This window comes from Osmerus mordax, chromosome 12 (genome assembly GCF_038355195.1).
Source record: "Osmerus mordax isolate fOsmMor3 chromosome 12, fOsmMor3.pri, whole genome shotgun sequence".
Taxonomy (NCBI): domain Eukaryota; kingdom Metazoa; phylum Chordata; class Actinopteri; order Osmeriformes; family Osmeridae; genus Osmerus; species Osmerus mordax.
The window spans coordinates 11380066-11405527 of NC_090061.1; the positions used below are offsets into that span (position 1 = coordinate 11380066).

Consider the following 25462-nt stretch of genomic DNA (forward strand, 5'->3'; position numbering starts at 1 on the left):
TTATAGTTTTGTTGAGGTGACTAAAGGCCAAACTATTTAAGTGATTAATTAATGCAGCTTACAACCGTTTACAAAGGCATTTGTATCATCTGTCTGGAGTGGATCTAGGACCTGTTACAATGAGGATTTACTGAACAAAAGCCAGGTGCCTCATTAGCTTTTTGAGTCTTAACTTGGTTTGTATAGAGAGGGGAACTTTGGTGTGGTCGAGTTTCAGTTCTTATGCTTAAATTTCTAACCCAAGGATCTTTAATCTGCCAAGCGCTTCAATACCTCACCTTCCATCTCTCTCCATACTCTCCAAAAGCCCCTCAGGCTCCATTTCATTAGTTTCCATTGTCAAATCTGGGGTGAAAAATAGCAATGAAACTGGGGCCCTCGATCCACGCAACCACAGAGCAGTGCGCTCATACAAAGATTGTCATTAAGAAATGACAATGAAAATGTGATGCATTATCAGACTGTTATAAGATATATTTGAAGTGCCTTCAAAATGTAAACATTTAATCAAAAGGATCTAAGAATGCAAGATAGACTTTCCCCCATTCTCCAGTGGTATTTTTATTATATACAAACACACAGTTTGTACAGTTAGATATTGTCCACAAAACAACCATTTTCTAAATGAACATTATTTGTAACTCTTAGATATCTGCTTTACTTGACCTGAAGCCATAGGGCATACACAGAGGAGCTTTTGAAATCCCATTGAAAAAAAGCAGCTCTGAAAATAAGATCTTTCACAGAACAATTGTAGATATAATTGTTATAATACAAATACACATTTTACACATAAGGCGGACACCATGGTTTACAGTTTACAATCCAACCAGGTCACCATGTATTGATTTAAATAGAATGTGAAACAATGTTGACAACCTCTGCTTGCAAGTACACCACATTGGTCCAAAGAAAACATTTATATAAATTAAAAATACAAACTTAAGAGACTGACATACCATATTTTTAGGCATGATTATACTTTCAAATGCCCATAGTGTAATAGGAGGTTGGCGATTATTAATAAGCTTGTTTGGTAAAGATAAAAACCCCTATGAAGCACTTCATGTGGCGCAAGTTCTTCACTGCAGACGTCTCTGTTCTACAACAGACAGTTTCTTAAGGCTATAAACACACAGCTACAATTAATAGTCAGATATTTCAGCTTCTTATCTCCAGTTAACAATAGTAATATCTTCTGCTCAATTTTGTAGCTAAATATGTGAGCATCCTTAAAGAATGAGCATTTGGAATTGTAGACTGTTACACGACTGTGGGTCTCTTCACTTTGTCATGGGCGGTTCCATAAATAGATTAGATTGTTAATGTGAACTGGTCAGAGAAATAAGAGATGCCAGACCTTGTGACTATTGTCACAACTTTTTAAAGCTGAGTGCAAAGAGTAAAGCTGAAGTATGCAAATGTAGTGTATACCCCACAAAATACAACTTGGCAAAACATACGACTGCAGAGTAAAGAGGCCCAAAGACGAATTCCCTAGACATGAGCTTAACTAGCTTTGGAGGGGGTTGTCACCCAATATGATCCTTTCGGGATTTCATCACCATCTGAAACCAAAGTACAGTCTTCAGATTGCCAGACAAAGCAGTCATGGAGAAAACTAACACTACCCCATGATAATCATTGCTTCAAGTACGCTACCCATTGGCAAATCATTTCTGTCGACTACAGCCCTAAACATTTAACCTACTCCCTTCTGTTAACAAGGTTAAAATTGGGGAGCACCATAAATGCAGAAGCTATAGGTGACATATTGAGCGAGCAGACTGTTCCGCAAGCACATTCAGCACATATAAATCAGTCATAGACGGCAGCCACGGCCTTCAACTGTTTCGGCCCCCGCAGTGCTCCCTTGCCCTTCACCACAACTCCCACTTCTGTTTCAACACTGGGATCTGTGGAAGAGGGGCTAGTGGAGGATGGAGATGGAGCCATAAAACTAATCCTGACATCCCAACATACACAGTAGCAGTGGCAGAGGAATAACAAATAATGATTAAACAACTTATATTGTTGTTATTTCTTTTCACACACGGGACATATGTTTTCTCATGCCATAAAATAATAACTAGGCCTACACACTATATACAGTACAATTAAACTGCCCTCCAAGATGCTATCACAGCAAAAAAAAAAAAAAAAAAAAGTGTGTGACAGTTTACTTAACATTTTTATCAATTTAATTATTAATTAAATTGGGGGAAAGGTTTGATTTGTTTTAAGCAGAGTTTGTTTTAACAAGAAATGCTGATGACACAAGGAATCTTTCATGAAAAATATAAGGATATAAATATATGGATATCAAAGTTGCAAATATACTACACAACCAGCTTCCTTCCTTCCTTCCTTCCTTCCTTCCTTCCTTCCTTCCTTCCTTCCTTCCTTCCTTCCTTCCTTCCTTCCTTCCTTCCTTCCATCCTTCCTTCCATCCTTCCTTCCTGTAAATACACTATATGCAATCTTCACATATATTTGGTCCAGTTACCCCATAAGCAATACTGATCATAAGTCTCACTGGTTTCTTAAACAACTGAGTTTGTGTGAGTGTGTGTGTGGGGGGGGGGGGTTTGCAGGGCTGGGGAGAGTGGGGGTGCTCATTGCACCGTACACATGGAGCTGCGTGGGGGGTTGACAGTTCTGGCCACTGGCTCCTGACTGTAGTTCACAATGTCTGCTTTCACCACACGCTAGAAACACACAAAGAAACACAAAAGAAGTTACAAAGTTGACAAAAACATGCAACACATTCCCAATAACCATGAAGAAAAAATACATTATCAAAAGTAGATGTGTAAGTAAGTAGACATTTGCGGTAACTGATGACAGAGGTACTCTGCTGTCAGTTTGTAAATGCATGCAGCTCTAAGACAATCAGAAGCTAGAAGGGGTCAAACAGAGGTCAGACTGATAGCAGACGTGTGTCTGTGGCTGAGTCTCTGGATCCCACTGATGAAGTCACCCTCTTAAATAGTCTGAATTCCTAAACAAAACACTCAGTGGATTCAACGCTTTAAACAAGCCTGCAGTATCTCAAGTTTGTCTTTAAGACTACACCTCAAGTTTGTATATGACAAGTAAAATACTAAAATGACCACGACAACTACATCCAGACACCAACAGATATATTTGAGGGGACAATATATGTATATGTGACCGTGGAGACGTACTTCCACTACTGAACAGAACAGATTTTGCTCTGATTGGACTCTTGTTTAATGGGGCCTTCATCCTGAGGGTAGTCCACCAGCTCAGCTTTCACAATCCTCTTTGTAGGCAGCACCACACCAGAGGAGAGGGATGGAGAGATGAGAGTAGAAAGGAGAGGAAGGAAAGGCGAGTCCAGAAAAAGGAGTTTTGGCGAGAGAAGAAAAGAAAGGTAGAAAAAGGAACAAGGATGCGGGGAGAGACAGAGAGTTTCGGTTAGAATGGTAAAAGGGAAGATGTGGTTAGGTTGAAATCGTGAGTAATGGACAAACACATAGAAATAGAGAGCCGTGTACTGGAATGAAATCAATGAAAACGAAGTCATGCATAGAAAGTCGCTGCACCCATGTCATCATACAACATCTGAGAAAACAATTAGGTACAAGGCACAACAGCGGTAACTTCTGTATAAGAAGACTGTGTAGCCTCGCTCACGAGGACATGTTCACGGTCAACCCTTGTGTCACAGCCAACCCTGTAGCCAATCCAAATGAGATTATCTGTACTAAGAGTAACCTGGATTAAAAACGCGAGTCAGGAGCACAGCTCACGGTTCAACGGCAGGCCCTGGTTGGCTGTCTGATTAACAAGCTGACAACGCCTCGTGTCGAAGCCTGTGAGTGATCAGCGGCCGGTGTATCTGATCTCCCAGGGGGGACACAGGGGACCATGATAGAGTGGGCTCCTGGGTCGATAGCATCTTGTCAGGGGTCACAACCCCATGTACAGGTCCCTAAACCTGACATCTGATAACGCTCCCCGCCTTAACTAGACCCTGACCTGTGAAAACGATGCCGCCTCCCCCCCCCACACCCTGCATTTATGAACCACAAATCAGATAGGTAATCAGCGTCATCACTTGCTTTGGTTCAAATGGTGAGGCAGAAAACCCTAGAAGATCCGTTTCTACTGGGGTGAGTTCATCTTTGTGAAACGCTGCTGCGTTTCATCGCACGGTATGCTTTTCCACTTGGTGCCCGTGACCCAGCCTCCTGTGCATGAATGAACACCTAAACTCAGCCCTCCTTCAGAGAACTTGCACAGACTAACCCCAAGACACGATCACAGGCAAAGCATCCACACGTCTCCCTGGCCCGCTGTCTTGATTGGCAGATCAGATCTGCTCACTCACCCTGCTTGTTTAGTTGGGATTAAAGCACTTGGGTTTATGGAGCCAGTTATCAAGGGAGGTGACGGAGGGGAGGGGAGCGGAGATCGATGTCCTCTTTAGCCTCTGTCTGTTGACAGACATGAGGGAAGGGAGGGGGGTGGAAGGGGCAGGGAGGGGAGTCTGAGGTCCATCTCCAGCTTTCCCTCCCTGAGTCCTTTCCCTTCTGTGGGGGTCCTGACCTCCCTCTAGCCCCTGCCTCATCAGCTGGGTCTCTAGCCAGCATGGCTCCAGCCAGTCATATCACCAGCAGGATTAATGCTTCTGGTGGAGGGAACCCTGTAATCCCACCACTGTCAGCCCTGGGCCACCCGGTCTGGGGGGCGGCCCGGGCCCTGGGCACGAGGGCCACACCGACGGGAGATAAACACAATAAATCCTATCCTAACCTCCTCACCTCACACCGCTGACCACTGACCTCTCAGTTCACGCTCTGCTGTGCCTTAATGTGGTCAACATGGCTCTATTTACAGATGGGCAGTATCAGCAGCAGGTAGGACATCAGAGAAGTCATAAGTCATAAGGAGACATAACAAGAGTCCTCCTGAACTCCAGTGACCTGGCTAGTGCACTCCATCTGACCTTGCCCGGGCTCCTTTCTTGGTGGGGAACAATTCATTCCTTGATGGGATGGGCGGGCTGTCGATCATTTCTAACATTCTGCTGGAATACAAGTGTTGGATGTCCATGTATGTCACCTGGGACTGCTCAATCTCCGCCTTGTTCAGCTTCACACCCAGAATCTCAGCAGCCACTCTCTGGAAACACAGGAACACCTGAAGGGAAGATGCAGCAGAAAGGGAATCAGAGAGAGGAGATGGAGTGGAACGCGGGACAAACCGGCACCAAATGCTAATCGATTTGAATCCGATTGGCCACATACATCTCCCATCTTCGGGGTGTGTATATTTGTAATGCATCTGGTATGCGAGAAGTGGTTTTGATGTGATTTATTGGGTAAACAAACACTGACCGAGTCTCCCGTCTTTGCTGATACGAACTGACTGATGAGGCCGTTCTCCTGGCAGAAGCGCTGGTGTTTGTCAGCCTTCACCGTCCTCATATGCTCCAGGTCGACTGCGAGGAAAACACAGTGATGACGTGTCAGCACATTTCACACAGATACAGCAGGCTTCCCACAAGGTTAGAGACACAGCTAGAAGTTTTTAACATAATGCCAATGTCTTCTTTCCATTGGCCGGTTTGATTCCTTTACTAGTGTTTTTTTCCTTCTTTGTTTGGATTCTCTCTTCTGCAAGTCCCTTCTGAGGAGGAAATGATCAATCTGAACGCCCCAGGCCTCCATTCCCAGCCGGGATTACAGCTCAGTGTCACACATTCCATAACATCGACCTGTGGTACAGTTGCACCCTGAAGCCATACAACGTTACCTCCACCTCTACTTGACCCGGGAGAGAGAAAGGCACCCAGCTGTGCCTCCAAGATGACCAAGACTTCAGGTTACACAGACGGTTGTGTGGGTGTCTACTTAAAGAAAGCCCTTGACGTATAGTGTGTAACGCCATATGGAAGCAGGCCTTCAGGTGAACACACGGAACCTACAAACTGGGTCGGTCACCCCCACACTGATTTACGACATGCGCACGACGACAGCCTGCCTTTCCTGCCTTTGTGCCTGCGATCTCTGTGCCTTCAGACTTATGTGCAGTGATACCAGCCATTTCACTTGTCCTCTTCCTCGATGCGGGGTCACGCCAGGGTCGCAGAGGGAGGTCACCTGGGGGTCTCGCTGCTGAAAGAAATAGCTTCCCTCTTGATTTCTGGCTTTGTGTGACAAGGCGGCCACGCCCGGTATCTGGTGCTTACGTGTCTATGGGAGCCGGAGGAGGTCGGGCTACTGTACGGTGTTGCATTTCCCTCGTCCCCCCGAGTTTTGCCCTTTGTGTGAGGCTTTATTCAAGCTGTCAGGGCTTTCCACAGTTCTCATGCCCCCTTAGTGTGTGTGTGTGTGTGTGTGGTGTGTGTACGTATGAATAAGGAAGAGGAGCTGAAATGTAAACATTACACCCCCCCCTTTCAATGCAATCAACAACCAAGTAAAACAAACGTCAAGGAAATCACGCCACAAAGACCCGAGAATCAGTCGTGCTTCGTTCGGGATTCCTCAAATACATTCTTTAACAACATCCTAACTTACGACTTTAAAACACCTCCATGGTCTGACACACTCAGCATTACTCTTATGGCTGATGGTCGCGTCTCTCCCCATACATAAACATGGCTGTCTCAGGGGCGTCAGAGCATTATTAATTCCAGTCATTAAAAGAGCCGAGGTACCCCACATGCTACCAGAAGTAAACGCTGCTAATCCTTTGGATCCTGAACACTTGGGAGAGGTTATCAATCATGTGTCACAGCCAGATTAGCCAACATTAACACACAGGGCCAAGCGTGGAGGAAGAGTGGCAGGGAACTGTAAGTAAACCTGATGAGACGGAGAAGTGACGATAGTGTAATTACACGGCACGAGTAGGCTTTGTCGCTGTTGCCATAACAAACACACACACAGACACAAGCTCATTGGAGCATACGACACACATGAAACAACAGTACAGAAGGCATGTGTGTTATTCTCCTCTAACAGTCACCTGAAGAGTACGTTCACAAGTCACGTTACGAGGAGAGAAAAAAACAATATGGCCAAAGAGTCGTAAATTAAATTGAATGAAAATGGAAAAGGCAAGCTTTTGTTCATTAGAAGATAAAAACAACGATTCATAATGTTTTCTATTAAAAAAAATCCTATCCTATTCTCCCAAATGATTTTTATTATGTCAATACAGAATCCACACAAGGCGTGTGCCTAATCCTACAATTGTGGTATTTTGTTCATTTTTTTCTCCTTAATGTAGGCTACCCCTTTCCACTTATCTGGTCAATCTTCCCCTGACGATCTGGTTTCCCTCCGTTTCTGTCAAACTGTGCATCAGGCTAACAACCTCCAGGAAGTAACTGCAAACACGAAATAAACTGTTTAGGGCCACAGAGCACATAGATAGCAGCGTGGATCATCACTCGTTAAGACCGATGGTCCTCCCTCCCACCCTGGTCACCATCCTTGTTTACATAACGTCTACATTGCAGCCCATTTCAGAGAAACAGTTGGAGACAAGGGTCCCCAAAGAATGAGTCATGGCTTTACTGTATAAGCTTTAACGGATTTAAATGATGTCAGAACAAATTGCGTAGGATCTGCGGGTGGTTAATTTCCCATTATTTCTCTCCCTAACTGTCTAGAGGGCGATGGGTTCAGTGCCGTGTGGTCACATTATACTTTATTTTTTATTTCTTTTTATTTTAACTGAGATGATACAGAAACTCTCCCCACAGTTAGAATGAGACGACTGCTGGGGACCAAGAGGAACATTTAATGGAGCGGGTAACAGCCAGCGAATAACCTTGACATAACAAACTTAATTGCCGCCAGCCTCATTTAAACCAAACAACTGTTGGAGCATTGGGAAAGATTGGGAGCTTTGGGAGGGGGGGTGCAAGGGTCACACCTCTTCATGAAAGTTACAGAGTTTAATAAAACCCCAGGGAACACCTCTCACTTGCACGGTGAGGTCATGCGGCCTCACCAACTCTGGAGTGGGCATTCCTTTCCTCCAATATCCTATGTTAACTAACTGCCATACAGGATAGTGTGGTTTTCATTCTGGATGACACCAAGACTCTAACTAGCCACATTCATTTCCTGGTCTCAAAGCGAATTTCCTCTGAAAATCTACTCAAAAAAGGGAAAAAAACTCCTTCCTTCAAAAGTCATCTTTTCCCCACTCTGTCCTGTGTGAAACAGCATACCATAGGCTAACATTTCAGCAGTTAGCATTAGTCAGATATAAGACCTTTCTGTGCTGGATGCTGCAGCATTCCGCCTTCACACCTGCACCATTATAATGAGTGATGATCCATTACAGGCCCAGAGGTGCCATTAGTATAATGGGAGATGACGGACCTGATATCAAAGCTTCATGAGCTGCTGTGACACTTTACTCATCTAATTCCTTTGTTGTGTAGACGACAGACCACCAAGAAGGATTTTGACGGATAGGCAGCACATTGACACCTTCGGAATACAAAAATAGGCTCTATTTTGTCCAGGTGGTATGAAATGGAATCATCTGAAATGGGTCACTATTCCAGTTATTTTGAATGAAGACGGCCATCCGTACTTAAGCATACATTCCGAGCAATAGTGCTGTCCATGACATCATGAACACATTCTGTTGCAGCTGGACTTTCACAGCATTTTTTCTTTCTGTATGTGATATAGCACCCAGGTTAATTGCAAGTGACGTTTTATTTACTGTTAAAGTGACTATTACAAGACATGTGGAAAACCTCTACATCCTCACAAAATCCTTAGGCCTGTTACAGGATGTTCAGACTGGGAGGTTTAATCACTTAAGACATTGATTGCACTCTTTGTGCATGAAGTGGCCAATAAACTAAACTGTAACATGAAATCATGTGGGGCATTTTACCGATTAGAACCCAACTGGTTTATGTGACAGACGCAGCTCATAAAATACAGTTATGAAATCTAAAAAGCTTTGCGACTCCCGTCGTTTGCCCGAAACGTTGAATTAATATCACATCATAGTTCACGAACCCAAACAACATAATATACAGGGTATTTCGGTCCCAAAGTACAGCTTATGACTTTGACATCACTGAACTCCTAACTTTTCATTCCTTCAGGTTCATCTTCTGAGAAGAGTTGAGTGTTTAAGTGTGAGCACACAGCGCTGCCTCAGAACACCATGTCGTAACTCAGAACACACAGCACCTCCAGAGTACAACAGCAGCTGAACAGTCTAGATGTTTCTTGATGTTTACAGAAAACAATTATTTTCTGAAAATGTAGAGAAAAACATAAGAGGTATTTACACAGCATACATACAGTATATATATTTGATATTAAAACGTGCTATTTGGTAATAGTAAAAAAAAAATATTCTGATAAGTCATTCCATGAGAGGTTCAGCCACAAATATCAAAGCTGGAGCCATAACTCGGTTCATTAAGATAACATCATTGACAGACAGCTACAGATCAATGCCAAACACATACCTGGGGGTTATTAGGAGGAAGTGTTTAACCCTTAGGGTTTTATATCAGACAGACATCAACTCCGGGCAGATAAGATGCTGTACTTGATTGTCAGGGTGAGAGGGGTCTATGCAGGAGCCCCTAGGGGGGCGAGGGAGGGAGGGGGCAGGGGGGGGAGGTCCTGACAGAGACAGAGAGCTCTTTGTGCTCTAGCTCTCCTGCCCCGGTGGCCTGAAACCGGGCCAGGCCCGTCAGGGGACCCGCTCTCCTCCAGGTCAGAAGTGTTCTGTCGACAGCTCATTGATCACAGCTCATCTTGTCACCCGAGCGTTCTGTCGGAGCGCACGCGCGCGCACACACACGCGTCCCACACACACCCACGCGCACTTTAAACATAATCAGATACTCTAGAGTGGCCCGTAAAGCAACATTGAGCGTGGTCTCCCTCCCTCGTGGCGGGGTGTAAAACGCAGAGCGGTCCAGCAGTAGCCGTAGGGCCGGGGCAGAGTGGGGTGCGCAGGCTGTCACTTGCCACAGTAAAACACGGGGGCGGCGGGCCTCACCGGCTGGGTTAACGGGCTCCGAGGACTCGTGAAAGTGAACAAAAGGCCCAGTTCTGAGCCAACCGCACAAGACGCTGCCCGGGGTTTCACTGGCCGTGTCCTCCGAGCTCTCCTGTCGCTGTTAAACTAAGTGGACTTTTATGAGCAGGCCGTAACGCAGGCCGCTGTGAGCCAGCAGTGTGACTAGGACCCATAAGAACTAGCCATAGGCCACCAGGAGTCTTTATAATTATACACAGCACATCACCATGACTCAATTCTTAATTTTATAGCTTCCTATGAGACAGTCTTCAAGCACGCACCAGTAAAAAATGCAACAGGAAAGCAAGAAACCAATAACGGGAAGGAAATAAACCTACAAATAACATCCAAGTTAAGTAAATGTTCTCTCTCGATTAAAAAGACTGAATAAAAAATTCAAACACCAAAAACAATCACAGAGGTGTCCACAACTGTGGAGGCCCAAGCCCCGTCCCGGCATTCCTCCATATCAATGTTGTGGAGAGGCGCTGGAATAAAGGCCAGTGTGAGTGTGATGAAGGCTCCAGGCTGCTGGGCGGTCAGGTGGGGCCAAGTCGAGCTGCGCAACGCAAATGGCCCGTGACTCGCCACACAAGAAGGCATCCGAAGACTGATCATCTACTGCATGTGCAAAAATATTTGCTTTATGGATGGCTAAAATGAATGAGGACTTTCCATGTTGCTGCAGGCTCTGGATAGATGGGCGTACAGACATGTCCACAATGGACGGCGCTTTCCACTAGTGTCTGGCTAAACGACACGAGTGCCAACTCGCCATGTTCTTCCATTTCTGCTCTGAAACGTTCATATTTTGGTCCAAAACAGGCATTTTTCAGACGCTGTAAGAGTCTACATTCATGCGTGGCTGTAATAAAAACCCCATGAACAACAAACATCCAATCTCACCCGGTTTCTTTTTAATAAAATGTGAGGAAAAACAGGAAACCCTGGTCTTGTTGTACACTGTAAACATTCCAGATCTTTACCCGGCCATGCACCATCCCTTACTAGGATCTATATACTGTATATATAATGTTTTACTGTGCCGAACCTGTGGTTGCCCTCCCTGTAGCGCTACACAGACCCTTGCTGACGTGTGCATCCCTTCTATCTGGGCGGGGGCTGAGGACTGGGCTTTTGTCCCACCACATGTCTATTGTGGCTAAACCGTCCCCTTGGGGGCAATTAGGACCTTTTAGTTTGTTGTAAGAGGACCTAAGTACGAGAGAGCAGAGCCAGGAAAAACATTTTTGAGCTAAACCAAAAACAGAAGCGCATTGAGCTCCTCCGAGCCGCTGGACTTCTGAGCATCTCTATTAAGAAATGTGCAGGCCTACATTGAACAGACAGGACCTGTGGCAGCTTTACAGGGGCAGGGGCTGAGAGGGGTGGAGGACGAAAAGGAGGAGGACAAGGGAGGAGGAAAACAAAAAGAGAAGGAGGATGAAGAAGAGGAGGCAGAAGAGGACGAGGAGGAGGGACAACTTCCTCCAGGGCCTTGCCAGTGGGCAAACCACCCGTTGCCGACAATGTTGGAAGTGGGAGAAAGCCTTACATGTCAACAGAGTACTTTGAGATCCACAGCTCAAGAGTTCTCATAACCACATAGAGTGAAGAGAGAGACAGGTGAGAGTCAAGAGAGAGACAGGTAAAGACATATGAGAGACGGTAGAAAGAGACCAGAGGAAGAGGGACAGGAGAAGGGAGACCAGAGGAAGAGAGACAAGAGGAAGAGAGGCAGGAGAAGGGAGACCAGAGGCGCGCTGGACACTGCTGCGAGGAGAGGGCTGCTGTTACTTGCAGAACGCAAAGCAAGTCAATGTTGTTTTACACAACAGTATGACATAGCCAAGGAAAAGACAACTGTTAAAGGCAGCCAGAGTGAGAAGTGTTGGTTCAAACATGTTAGAGATAGTGTAAGTGTCAGACTGAGTGTGCGGGTGAAAGAGTTAGTGTTTGCACAGCAGAGAAAATGAACGATAATGAATGTGTGTAAGAAGGGCTGAGATGGAGATAGACACATGGCGAGGCGGAAAAAGTCAGAAAATTGAGAGAGAGGGAGGCAGAGAGAGATCTGTATAAATGATCTTCGTGCGAGGCCCTTATCTCCACTCCTGGCCAGCGAGAACATTTCCCATGGCGATGCGATGTGGACCTGCGGAGGTGAGGAGCGTCAGAACCTCCGTGCTAAGAGCTGTGAGTGATGAGGAGGGGTTAAGAGAACTGAACCTATTTAAGTCACCCAAATAAGGGCTGGGGGAGCCATGATGGATGCTCCTGGAGCTCCTTAGGGAGAGAGAGAGCCAGAGAGGAGAGGGATATGGGGTGGAAGGGGGGGGGGGGCAGAGAGGAGAGGGATATGGGGTGGAAGGGGGGGGGGGCAGAGAGGAGAGGGATATGGGGTGGAAGGGGGGGGGGAGTTCTGTGGTCTCTTCTTAATAAAAACAAATTGGTTTGATAAACTGCAGAATGAAGAGAGGGCGCACAGTCCCCAAGTCTAAGTAAACAAGCCACTTGTTGGATACATCCCCTAAATCGTATTGGTAATGACTTCCAACGTTTTTTTTTTTTTCAAATTACTATGAAGAATATACACTATGAACATAAATTCATAGTTTATCAATATTATTTACATTGGCATTTGTATCAAAACTTGAATTGTTTAAAAATAAATACTTTACTTGTACTTTGCTGTTCAATTGGACTAATATATTCCCTATACAATATACCATTATAATAAACAGTCCTTAAAACTTCTGAATCATGCATTGCATCGAGGAAGATCACTGCCAACAAGCCTCCATTTTCCTGAGTGTATCCTGTGTGCACCATACGGTGTTACACTGGGCCGAGCTGTAATAAACAGTTATAGTATGTTTAGACAGACCAAGAGCTTAGCATTCTTCCATTACCCATGTGTTCCCAGAAAACCCAGCCTCTGCAAGTGTTAGACTGCCTCTCTCGTGTTCAATGTGTGTGTGTGTGTGTGTGTATATGTGTGTTTATAAATGTGTCCACAATAAAATATTTCATTGGCTTCCTCCCTGAATTGTTACAAGTGGTGCCATTATTTAACACAAGGGCCAGGGCAGCGTGTGGAGGGCAAGGGGGTGGAACCCACCAGGCTTAACAAGCCCACTCAGCCCAGTCGCCACGCTAGGCAGAAGAATGGAGAGGTTGTTCCTTACCCGCTATAAGGCACGGGAGGGCAGGCAGGCCAGGGTGAGGGGATAGCATTCGAATAGACTAATCAGTCTGGTTTATTAACTGGTGGCCGTGTGGTCAATGCCCAAGGCCATGTTAAAGCAGCCAAACAAGAAAAGAGTTGGGGGTAAGTTATCGAAGTTCACACATTAAGCATAACCAGAATAAGAAATAATGGGTTGTTTCGTGAAATGGATAAATTACAAACTGCCTCTCTTCAGTCAACAATGTCTCTAGATTTGAGAAACATAAAATGCATGAAAAATGGCAAGAACACTAAAAAGTGTCAGTCAAAAATATTTCCCAAAAGACATGCCCTCTCATAAACATAAATCAGTGTATTGCAGATCATGTTTTTATAAGCTCCTGCTCCTGACTGTACCAGTTCAGCTGTCATAAACATTGAGCTGTCATAAACAGGCTCTGAGGGCTGCCTCGCTCACGACGGCTTCATGGGAACCTACAAAAGACATCTCGACAGTCCCCAAGAATGCTGTATATTTTCCTTCTATTCATTGTAAATAGATGCCTGGCACTCTGGCATTGAAAAAGAGCGCTACGATACATAAAAGTGTTCAAGACTCCTCAGCAAAAGAGCACGAGGGGGGGGGGGAGAAACCAAAACAGAGATGTCTGTGTGGGCAATTCCCACAAGATAGCTAGACTAACTCTCTCTTCATGCCCTCTGAAAAAAAGAGTCCATGAGAGGGTTCAGGGATTCATAAAATCTCACAAGGTAATTGATTGCTCCTGGTAGGGCAATCTGTGTGGGATTTTGTTTTTCTTTTTTTTTTTCAGACTGTAGGAGCAGAGAAAACACACACGGCGATTCTCAGCGATATAGCCATTAAGAGGCAGCTCAGTGAGGGGGGGGGGATCTTTGACAGTGGGGGTACACACTGTTTAAATACATATTACAGAGTGTGTACACACACACACCCACACACCCGCTAATACACCAAATGTAGCCTAAATACGGAGGCGCCCGCCGTTAAAGCCCCGGCATTACGAGATGCACTGAACGCCAAGACAAGAGAATCAGCACTAGACAGGCGAATTAAACCGTGACCTGCGACCCCCGTCGAGTAACATTAGCGAGAGCTTCCTGTGTAGACACCACTCTGCCGAACGTTCATCACCAGGTGGAGGGGGGGGGGGGGGAGGGCGGTCGAGAGCAATCATTACACATTCAGACGCCCACTTTACAATAACAACGGCAGCAACCGCGACTCCACATCTAGGGGGGATGTTTAAAAAAGAGTCATCATAATTAGTCTTTATTTTGCAGATGGGCAGATAGGTGGAGGGGGGGGGGGGGGGATGAGGCTGAAGGGGGTTGTCTGGTTATCATCCAGTCCCCTCTCCTCTCCTCACCCAGCCCCACGGCAGGATCAGCAGGGCCGCCGGGGGCCAGGGATCGAGAGGGCTGCTAACCGAGGGAGGAGGAGGGGGGGGTGGGAGGTGGGATGCGTATAGATAAGCGTTTCACTCCAGCCACCGCCCTCGCGGTCTTAAATCACAGCGAGTCACTCCCCAGAGCACGCAAACATCGCCGTTCCCATCGCCCCAGGAGACCTTGCATCAATCAGCCCATCACCTTTTATCAGTTTGCCATGGCCCTAGAAATCATGTCTGTTATTATTATGGGACATACACTACCACACTCTGTAGGAGAGGGATTATAACCGTGACAGTCTTCAAAAATATGAAATAAAAACCACCGCAAATAAAATACCAACTCTTTTTTTTGATACCAACTGGTGAAGCTCTCTTTTAGTGAAAAAAGAGAAAAGAAAAATTGCCGCGTGTAAAAAATAAATACAACGGTAATCATCCCCACAGAAGTGAGAATGACATTTTCTTCACAGTTCTCAGAGCATGTGTTTAAACAATACGTAGCCCCAGCTTTGCTCCTCAGCCCCTTTCACGATCCTTGGTGTGTGTGTTCGTTCTAGATACTTACTTTTGTTCCCTACCAGGGAGACGACAGGCTGAGCGTCGGCCTCCTCGTTGGCCTTCTTCACCATGCTGTACCAATCCTCCAGGTTCTCAAAGCTTTGGTAGTTGGTGATGTCGTACACTAGTAGAACCCCCTGGTTTGGAAAGAGCAAAATTAGGTTTTAAGTTTTACCTTGGGAGTATCAAGAGCTTTCTCCCCTCGCAGTGTCATGGTCTGTACAAACATTCAGTCTATTTTCACTGAGTAATTAGCAGATTTAAAATTATTTCATTCAACGGTGAGGCAAACAAAATGGCATCTTTCCGATGGGAGTTGAAATTAACCTGAGAGGTGTGGGTACATGTGGCTGAGCAGTAGTGGCTGAGCAGTAGGTGGCACTAGTGTCTGAAAGAAGGCACTTTGTCTCCCGCCTCTCACACACACGCGCACACGCACACACACACACACACACACACACACACACACACATCCCTACTCAGTGTGCACATGATCCGTGAGGTACCCATGTGTTAAAGGCGGTTTACAGGCCACCTCTATGAACATACAGCAGGATGTGTGTGTGTGTGTACAGAATGCATTTAAAGTGGGTGCCTCACTGGTGTGTCCCTCCCACACATAGGTGTCTCCTCTTTGTGGCCTGTATCGCTGAGAATCAGTGTGTGTAATCTCTGCTCCTACAGTTGACAGAGATGGCCTTATCTGTCTGCAGCAAAGAGTATTGTCCACTGGCACATACACTGGATGTAGAATAGGGGGTATGGGTAGGTTATCTATGTTCTATCAAAGTGGCTGGGTTACTGAAAAAAGGGCTGTGGTACAGGAGTTGTTATGAGAGTTTTGTTTGCTCCTCACAGAAAACCCCCAGCATGTAGAGGAGTATCAACTGTGTCGGAACAAGCAGACCGCTTAAGCAGTTGTTTACATGTCCACAACAAATGTAACCAAATCTGTAAACATGAAACAAGGTGTAGTAACATTCCACGACCACATGTCATTTTTGTCATTGGCTTTTTTTCTTTTTCAGAAGATAAAATCTCAAATATGAAAGTGGACCGAGCTGAATATCTCCACTTTACATTAAAATGTTATTCATTTAGCAGACGCTTTTATCCAAAGCAGCATATAAATAGATTAGATGATGGAACAGTGTGTGTCTAGGTGAAGTAGTGTTTGCTTAAGGACATTCAGTGTCACAACACACAAGGTTGCTGACGACAGCTTGCGTCAGTGATAATATGATCCATCGCTACCGATGGCCATGATTGACTGCAGCCGCTGGTGTGCTGAACAATGGTCGTGAAAGCTCCATAAAGCAGTGGTGAGAAACCTGTGGAGCAAAATGTGTCAATGTGCTACTGACTGAAAATAGGACTCTCGAAAGCGTATCGCAGGCACAAGAGCTGTAAACAGCATTGTGAAGTTTCTTTCCTCGACAAAGTCCTCTTCAGTCTAACAGGACAGTAACCTCTTCAACAAGGAAAAATACGCTTTTATACGCTTCTGTTTGTGACAGTTATTGGTGGTCTGTTTTAATGCCAACACATGATGCTGATTCTATTAAGCAAAGCCATCTTACTAACCCCAATCTTATTTGTTTTATGTCCATGAAATGAATAACAGTAAAGCAGCAGATCATGGCTGCATTTATATGAGACTGTTTTACTATTAATATAACAAAAAATATTTTATGATTACTCTACACAGTCGGGAAACAGCATTACATTTCAGATGTGTATTTTAGTATCACACATTTAATAACCTCTTTATTTGTGGAGTGTGTGTGTGTGTGTGTGTGTGTGTGTGTGTGTGTGTGTGTGTGTGTGTGTGTGTGTGTGAGTGTGTGTGTGTGTGTGTGTATAACAGTACCTGAGCCCCGTATACGTATTTATCCAGCATTTTTCCTCCTAATGTTTGACCTCCAATGTCCCACACCTGAAGCGTGACATTCAAGTTGCCTGAGAAGAGAAAGAACATAGTTTAGTGGGATAATTGGATAAAGATTTATTGTGAACAGGTTTTCTGATTAAATAAAACATTGATGAACCTTAAGACTTTCTCTGAATTCAAAATGACGAAGAAACTTCCAAGAAAATAAGTCAAAAGCTGATAGTGGAGGAATTGTGAAATTTCAATCTCGGATGTTTTGTCCTATTTAAGCGTTTAGGCGTTTATTTGAACAGAGCTCATAATCCCGAGGAAATCTCGAGTCAGCCGTAACTGGAGCCTGTATTTTGGGTGAAGGATTTCTATAATAAAAGTCGACGTTGTTCATGTACATATTGGAAACAATAAATCAGAGATAAATCTTTCATTCTAACCGCTCTTGTCTGGCAGGTCACCCTCGCTCCATATCCAAGAATATCCAGCAGAGAGATTCAGAGGGATGAATAGGTATGCTCGCCCTCTAATTTAAACATGCTCAATTCTCAACAAAAAAAAAAGAACACTTATTAGCCTGGGAATAGCTGTTTGCCTTGCGCCCTTTTCTGCCAAGTAGAGGACAGCGAGGAGAAATATATGTGGTGTTAAGAAAAATAGTTATAATTAAACACAAAATAAGAGAAAAAGACAGGACTGCAGTCCTATGGTATCGATGGGGTAAGGATAGAAAGAGAGAGAGTGTGTTACAAAACCCAAATAAATAATTTTCTTCCTCTGGAAAAACGAAAGGGCAGGTAAAAAAAAAGGGAAGGTGGTTGGACCAGACAGTGAAGAGTTTATGTTGGTGTGATGAGGGCCCTCCGCTGGGCTAGAGCGTCCATGGAGCCTCAGTGTGAACATGGCTGGACGAGCAGACCCCCCCCTCCTCAGTCCCCATTTAACCGAGGAAGGAATTGCCGCTGTTCACAGTGACTACATCTAGACTATACAGTGTCAATGTAAAGCTACATTGAAGAGTGCAATGAATAACTACTCTTGGTGTTATGGTGTGCAATCCCCACCCATCCCCTGCACTTGGACATCAACTTTGTTTATGTTCCTGAGATTCACGCTGACTCAACAAACCCAGTTTTCCTGCCTATTTGGTGGGTTAGCAAGCAACTTTACCAGCCCTTTTCCGTTACTGGCAAATGTGGAACCAAAAATATATCAAATAGCGATTTTGCAGATAACTGTTACAAAAGGCAGCCAATCCCTACAAAACGAATTGATCTATTTGAGGTTTGGTCGATTAAAAAGTAATTCACAATAAAAAAGTGGTGCTTTCAATGGTTAGAATATTAAATAAAGGGAAAGACGATCAAGTTAATTTCCACCTCTGGGTGATCCGTCGCCCCTCCCTCACTGGTTTGGCAAAGACATATGGAAGAGGTATTGTTATAAAAAGCGCACACAGAGGAGCCTGTTGTGTGCCAATATGCCTCGCCTCACCTCTCCCCGCGTTGGAAAATGTACATTAAGTTTGACAAGCAAGGCCTTCATAGGGAGAGGGGCCAGCGTCAACCATACTCTACCCTATCTTAGAGACCCTTACAGTCCCGAAGAGCCCCTGAGACCCACCCAAACTATGCAATATACAGTAGGGTGGGGGCCCTAAACAAGCTGAGGACCACCCACATAGCACCAGCGCCCCTCCTCTTCATCAGCTCATCAACACCCAATTCCCCAGAAAACATCCCATTTAACAACTCTGGTGTTGAACCAACGCTACATCTACACTATTGATACAGATGTAACAGAAAATGTGTGCTGAATTTTTTTTTTACATACAGCAGCGGTCGATGATTATTTCTAAAGTACTTTTATTGGGATAACAAGGTCAAAGATCAAAGTTTCAACCTAAGGCTTTGTGAAGGCCTGACCAAACCACAGCATTTTAAGGGTTTTCTTTCTTTTAAGTGACATTACCAGCTAAAATTTAAACAGAAACAGGCAAGCTGGAAACTTACACCGACTCAAATCGGCCTGGCTAATCATATTTCTTCTTTTAGCACTTAATTCACCTTTGCTGAATGTTATTTTATTAGCTATAAAAGAATGGAGCCACTTTGCGGACTTCTGCAGCTTAAGCCTTGGCAGACTTTTAGAAATGTAATTTAAAATGCTGAAAATCCCCATTTTATAAGGTAGGAAGTCAAAATGGAGTGCTTTATTCTAAATATAGCTTTAGTCAATAAACATTTATTTTACAGATCTAAGGGGCATAGAGCATGGCATTTTTCAGCGGACATAAAAAAAATAAACAAATTGGAACATGAATGTTTTATGTGGTGCAGAACAAAGATCAGTTGAATCCATGGATCAACGATATGAATATAAAATGCTAAATGTATTTACTGTGTACTGTGCCCACAGAATTATGAGCACAGCTTGCCCTTCTAGACATAAGCTGTCCATTGGCCTCGTGAAGAGGGAAAAAGCCTGGTGTTTGCTCTGGAGAGAGGAGCTTTCAGAGTGAATAAGCCTGAGAAGTGGCAGACTCTCCACAATGTGCTGCTACCAAGAAAGACACATTCAAAGTGCTAAATTAACCTGAAGAACCAATCTTTCTACAGGAGAAAGCTGGTTTAAAAAGGTGGGTGGATGTAATAATAACACATCAAAATAAGCAGAAACTGACAAAAACACAAACATTCAACAATTTGGGTTTTTATATGCCAATTGTTAACAATACTCTAAATATGAAAAAGGAAACCTACACACTTAATGCAAAAACAGCACTAATTATAAAAGTGATTTGTTTTGTTTTTATACAAATTTTAAATAAAATCTATTGTGTTACTCTTGTGTGCGTGCATGTTTTGCGGTGGCGGGGTGCAAAACAAGCACGCACCCTTCAGAGATTATGAAGGTGTCTCACCTGGCAGAGTTATCCTCTTCAGAAAGAAATCCAGACCGATTGTTTGTTTGTACTGTTTCCCAAAGGCCTCCTGGGCAAACCTGGTGGCGAGTGATGTCTACAGCAGACAAAGGAGAAAAAACAATAAGGGCTAAAACCAGTGCCTTCTGCAAAAGAGTGGAATTTGTTTTGAGTTTCTAAACACGTGATGAGATCCTAAATTCATTCTCCATCCAGTTAGGATTGCCTGTACTTGTAGTATTTTGCACTTTAAAATGCACCTGCTTGTAAGTCATAATCGTGATCATATTAATAATAATAATAATAATAATTTGAAATAGCTTGCAACAATTAAATGAGTGATGACCTAGTTGACCGCGCTGTCTGAAAAATCTGTCATGGCCGTGGCGGTGAAAATCATCATGAATTAGGAAAACAGGTGTCTGGGCAGTCATGTCTCCAGACGACAGCCTCAATAATTGCCACAAATTACAGAACGGCATCACTCCCTGTCACTTTTGAGCTAAAAAAAAAAACTGCATGTTACAGGCCAGTCTGAAATCCCTGGGAATTCACTGTACAGACTTGACATGCCAAGTTTAATTCATGTTGATGGATGAGGAAAGAAAAAATAAAGTGCTGGATGTCTATTAGCTATCTTTAGAACAGTGTGCTTGCATAAACATACTGAGTTGGAATAGTGGCGATCCTCTAGTCTATTGGACTTCATGTGGTGAATGATTCATACTACCTGAAAATCAGTCAATGTTATAGAATTTGAAATGATGTTTCTTTCAGTCCACAGAGCATCCACTTATGCCCAAATCCACCTCCCTTTTTATTTCAGAAAAAAATCCGGTCATGCCAAAAATATGTTCAAAATACAGAGCAATATTCCTCTGAACTAACAACTTGAGAAACACACAATAATAAACTCTCCATGCATGATAGACAAGGGATTATTTTTCTTTGAACCAATAAAGCATATTGGTTGCTGATGGATGTCACAAACAGCAGGGTGACAAAGCACTTTCGTGTGCACACGTCATTGGCTAAAACAGGTACCATCTGAGGGCATGTTTAGGGTACAGAATCTACAATTGACTACCAGTTAGATAACAGCTTGCTAGGTGTGGAGTACTCACTCCTGCCATCTGGACCCAGTGACTGCAGTCTTGTTGGAATGTCAGAGGCTACCTGGGTCCCACTCTCTCCCATATTAACATGTGCTTGCGAAAGCTATTTGACATTTATTATTATTTATTGTTAATGTTTTTTTAATAACTACCTGAAAAGCCACCGTTTTCTTGCTGAACCCAGCTGGGATTCAGGACCACGCTATCCTAAAATAAAGTTCATACATTCAACAAACTTTAAAAAGTCTGCTTGCTGAGTGTGTCAGAGACTCAAGGATGAGTGAAAAATGGCAGGAGGTGACTGATGCAACAAGGAGAAAATTGTCCATTTAAGTAGCCCAAACAATCACTGGCAACACAGGAATAACCAGCCCGGACAACAAAAATCTATTCCACATGCTGGCGTTGGCTTGGAAAGCCATTTGTCTTGGCATTCCAGTAGCTTGGCTTTGCTCCCTCTCTGTAGTCCTTTTTTTTTCCACCATACAATTGGAACAGGCCATGTAAAAGCTGGCGTAATCCAAACGTTTCTCCACTAAGGGAACGACACAGGGTCACCAGAGATACCACTGCTGGGAAATGAGCTAAAGTTTCAGATGACAAAAAGGATAGTGAAAGAGAGAGGAATGGCAAACTATGTCCATGAGACATAGTTTGAGACACAACTTGTTTCAATTGGAGTGCATGCTAGGAGTGTGTCATCTAAGACAACGCTAGTAGCCTCCGTCTCAGAGGCTTGATGATGAGCTGAGAGAGTTGCTAAGGAAAGAGAAGGCTGTCTGGAAACCAGCACCGTACTTTAAGTAGTAGACCAAACTGTATTAGTGAGTAGTGATGAAATCCAAAAGGATTTTCAAAAATACACAATTTATTTGTAAAATTCCCAAAGAAGTCACAACCCCTGAGCTTGTGGGAAAAGTCTGTGGCAACCCATGAAGCCAGGTGGAACTGCAATCGTCCATATTTTGACAAGTTGTAGGCCTACCTCAGGTGGCAGACAAGCCTCCACACAACTCCACAGGTTTCTGAATGGACAGCCACAAGTGAAAATATGACCCAATATGGCGTCCAAGAAAAACGGATCCAATAGCAATTTGCTGAGCAAATTGACATTAATAAGGGGGGAAATGGCATTCAAGATGTCAGTCAGCAATGCCTATTCAAAATGGGGGGTGGAGGTCCTGTTTTTCACCCAAAACAGACAAGCAGGTAAGTCATTGGGACAGTGATGAACTGACACCTGGCAGCAGAGTGAGGAGGGTTATAAATGTAGCGTATCTGGTGGGAACTGAGTTGTGTGTGTTCTCTGTCTACCTAAAGAAGAAAATAAATTCCCCTCTCGTTTGACTTCCATTACAGCTTCGTTCATTTGCTTTTAGAAAAGTTAAATTACTTTCAGGAGACACCACAAAACAAAACCACTGATCATCCACACTCAATCACTAGGGGAATCAGAGATGCACTGAAGAAGAAACATTGCCACATCGTCATGACAACCTCTTTGCTTTGCACCAAACAAGTGTGTGATATGACAATGAGTTATCTGAGGGTTTAGGCTACCTGCCTGATTTGGAAACACATGCTTAGAGGCTTGTGTAAAATATATTGATTCCATTGTAAAATGTCAAACTAAAAAGTATAGACTAATTATTTAGGCTACAAAATCCATCAACAGCTGTCTCAAAACCAGATATGATGAGTTTATGGATTGCTCTGACTTAAATCTTTAGCAACATAGAGGCAAAATAAATCATATTTCTGCATAGAGACTGCAAATTGAACAGCTGTTTAGCAATCCCTACCGTCTTAAATGACTTACATGTATCTACATTCTGAGCCTTTTGTGATTTCTATTTATTTATTTCTAAATATTGGCTATCACAGTGACATCAGTCAGGCACATTCCAAAGCCCTGTTGAATATTTCAACAGCTGTGCAACATGGATTACAGGCCAGGCACAATTAATAGGTTTAAAAGAGAGGACTCACGCCAGATTTAAATCCACTACAGTATCTTTGCAACAGAGGATTAAAGACAATAAACCACACACCTTTAGAGTAATCAGCCTTGGTAACTTTACAGACAATAATCAAGTGCTCAAAAACCTGAACAAATAACATTGCCGTTTGTTGTTGGATGCACATTCAATGAACATACTGCTATATTTGTCAACTAGAGAATGACCATTTTTTACAGAAGTATTTTAATGTGAAGTTAATTTGTCTAGTTTTGTGATGGCAATTCTTCCCTCTTCAGATGGATTATTCGCTGGACAATGGTAGCATTTGCTATTTTTTCAAATTATATTTTGGCATACATGATTACATTGTACCGAGTAACTACATGTACTACAAATGTCTGTAACGTTGTCTTGTTTTACTAGCCCGGTGTGTACAGTATCTAACTACTAGTGCGACCTACTGTAGTTTGCAATATGAATTTCGGTGACTTGTGGGGAAATGCATCTACCTTCCAGCGTTAATCAGTTTATCTGTGGCTTGCCTGCTACTTTCTACTGTAGTAGTTAAGAGCACCAGAACCCCACAGTCACTAGTTAGCTACGTTAGCTGGCTAGCTACCTGTTGCGCAGAATAACGATAGCATTAGGCTAGCATTAATCTAACGTTGGCCATTGCATATTGCATTGGGCTGTGTTACCTAGTTACTTACAAGTAGCTAGGCAAACTATGTTAATGTAGCTAGGTATGCTGGCCACTGTGATATAGCTAGCTTTAGCCAGCTCAGCTGTAATATAGGACAGCTGTAAAATCCCACTGCTACTAGTTTGATAATTTTGATATTATTCATAGCAATAGTCTCATTAGATTTTAAACGATGCTGATTAAAAACAACGAGCCAACTAACCCAAACAAACAACATTTCAACAAATTTATGGAAATTCCTCACCTTCCCAGATGCACCATCCCCGATAACCACAATTTTAAGTTGCCGATCCTGACTGTCTTCTTCCGAGTCTGACATGATGAACTGCTATGTTTCAGAATCAGAGTATGCGCTTGTTAGACAGAAACTGTGGCCAACTGTGCAAACAATTATCAACGATATTGTTAAATCTAGCTAGCTAATCAGACGAGGATTACATGGGCATCGCACTGAGCAACCAGACGCCATTTTCACTCAATCCTTTGGCTGTAATGGTTTGGTCCTCCTAGCACTGTGGTCAGAGCTGCACAAGCTAAATTGTCTGTTCGTTTTTCCCTTGTACATAATTACATTTTCATATGTAATCTGTGGCATGCTTTAATAAACACTTATCACAACAATATACTATTTAATATCAGTTTAAAGACTGACGGAATCGATCTAGCAGGTTAGCAAGGTAGCTAGTGTACTAATGGAACGGTCCCACATGACGCGTCCATGTTGCTATGGCAATAGAGGTCAAAGGCTGTTTAGTTTTTTCCTGCAGCGACCTATGGCAGCGACAGATTAATGAAGTTATTGAATAGGCTTTTTGTTTCAACACGCTACTTGCTCTTATTCCAAAGCACCATACAGTAGGCCTACACAGCTCGCCGGTGAGGAGCAATATCATTTTTCAGACTGAGAACTCGAAATTTAACTAGAACAGGAGAGAACGTTAGATAGTCTACAGAGATTGTGTCTAAATCTGTAGCTAAACGAACTAAATTATCACTTGATCTATACCCTCGATCTTAAAAGTATTGCTCAAAGTAGGCATAGGACCTTCTTTCATACCCTAAATGCTTTGCTCGTTATTGCTGGTTTAACCCTTTATATTTAATGCTATGATGGGTTATCAGATGCTATGATGGGTTATTTTGATATTTTGGTGTTTAACAGCAGCCTATTAACCCTGGACTATTTTTTTGTCATTTAAATGGATATAGGGCTACTTTATAGCCTAATTTAGTAACCTATAACAATGAAAGGCCTGTCCCTTGCAATTAGCCGTTGTTGAGCAGCTAGGGTGATTTTGATCAATGGGCCTACATTTCGTTTGATTCAATTTTTACACGTGGGCTAAAAAAAAGTGATAAAAAATGTCTTGTAACTAATGCATTGTTTGCCATGTTTGAAACGTTAATTTAGGCGTGCATCAGATATGGGGCCTGCAGATCTGCGCACCAGCAGGGCTGATTTTGATGCGCCCTTTCGAGTAGCAGACTTTTCATGAAAAATCATACAAAAAGCATATTGTAATAACATGTGTTAAGTGCACATATCTTCTTTTCATTTTGAATGCAGTTTATGTTTGTTCCTCATTGCAACACGCTTTTCGTGTCCACGCTTTCCAAAAAAGTTCAAATAGCCTATGGTATAATCAAGTGTATATAGGTAGGTTA

At 43.5% G+C, this 25462-nt stretch overlaps 1 protein-coding gene across 2 annotated transcripts; it reads right to left on the bottom strand.

Moving 5' to 3' along the window:
* Positions 1-546: 546 nt before the first annotated feature.
* On the bottom strand, positions 547-24260 carry rab28 (RAB28, member RAS oncogene family). 2 transcript variants are annotated; one of them, XM_067247587.1, is made up of 8 exons: positions 24042-24260; positions 20019-20115; positions 17084-17172; positions 15221-15350; positions 5367-5470; positions 5092-5169; positions 2472-2708; positions 547-2387 (listed from the first exon to the last, which is right to left on the bottom strand). In XM_067247587.1, exons 1-7 carry the CDS (start codon positions 24114-24116, stop codon positions 2616-2618), a joined length of 666 nt encoding a protein of 221 aa, XP_067103688.1. In that variant the 5' UTR covers positions 24117-24260; the 3' UTR covers positions 547-2387; positions 2472-2615. The 2 variants fall into 2 exon arrangements, with proteins under 2 accessions (XP_067103688.1, XP_067103689.1); XM_067247588.1 differs by lacking the exon at positions 547-2387 and adding an exon at positions 3189-3286 and having other exon boundaries at positions 2614-2708.
* Positions 24261-25462: the final 1202 nt, after the last annotated feature.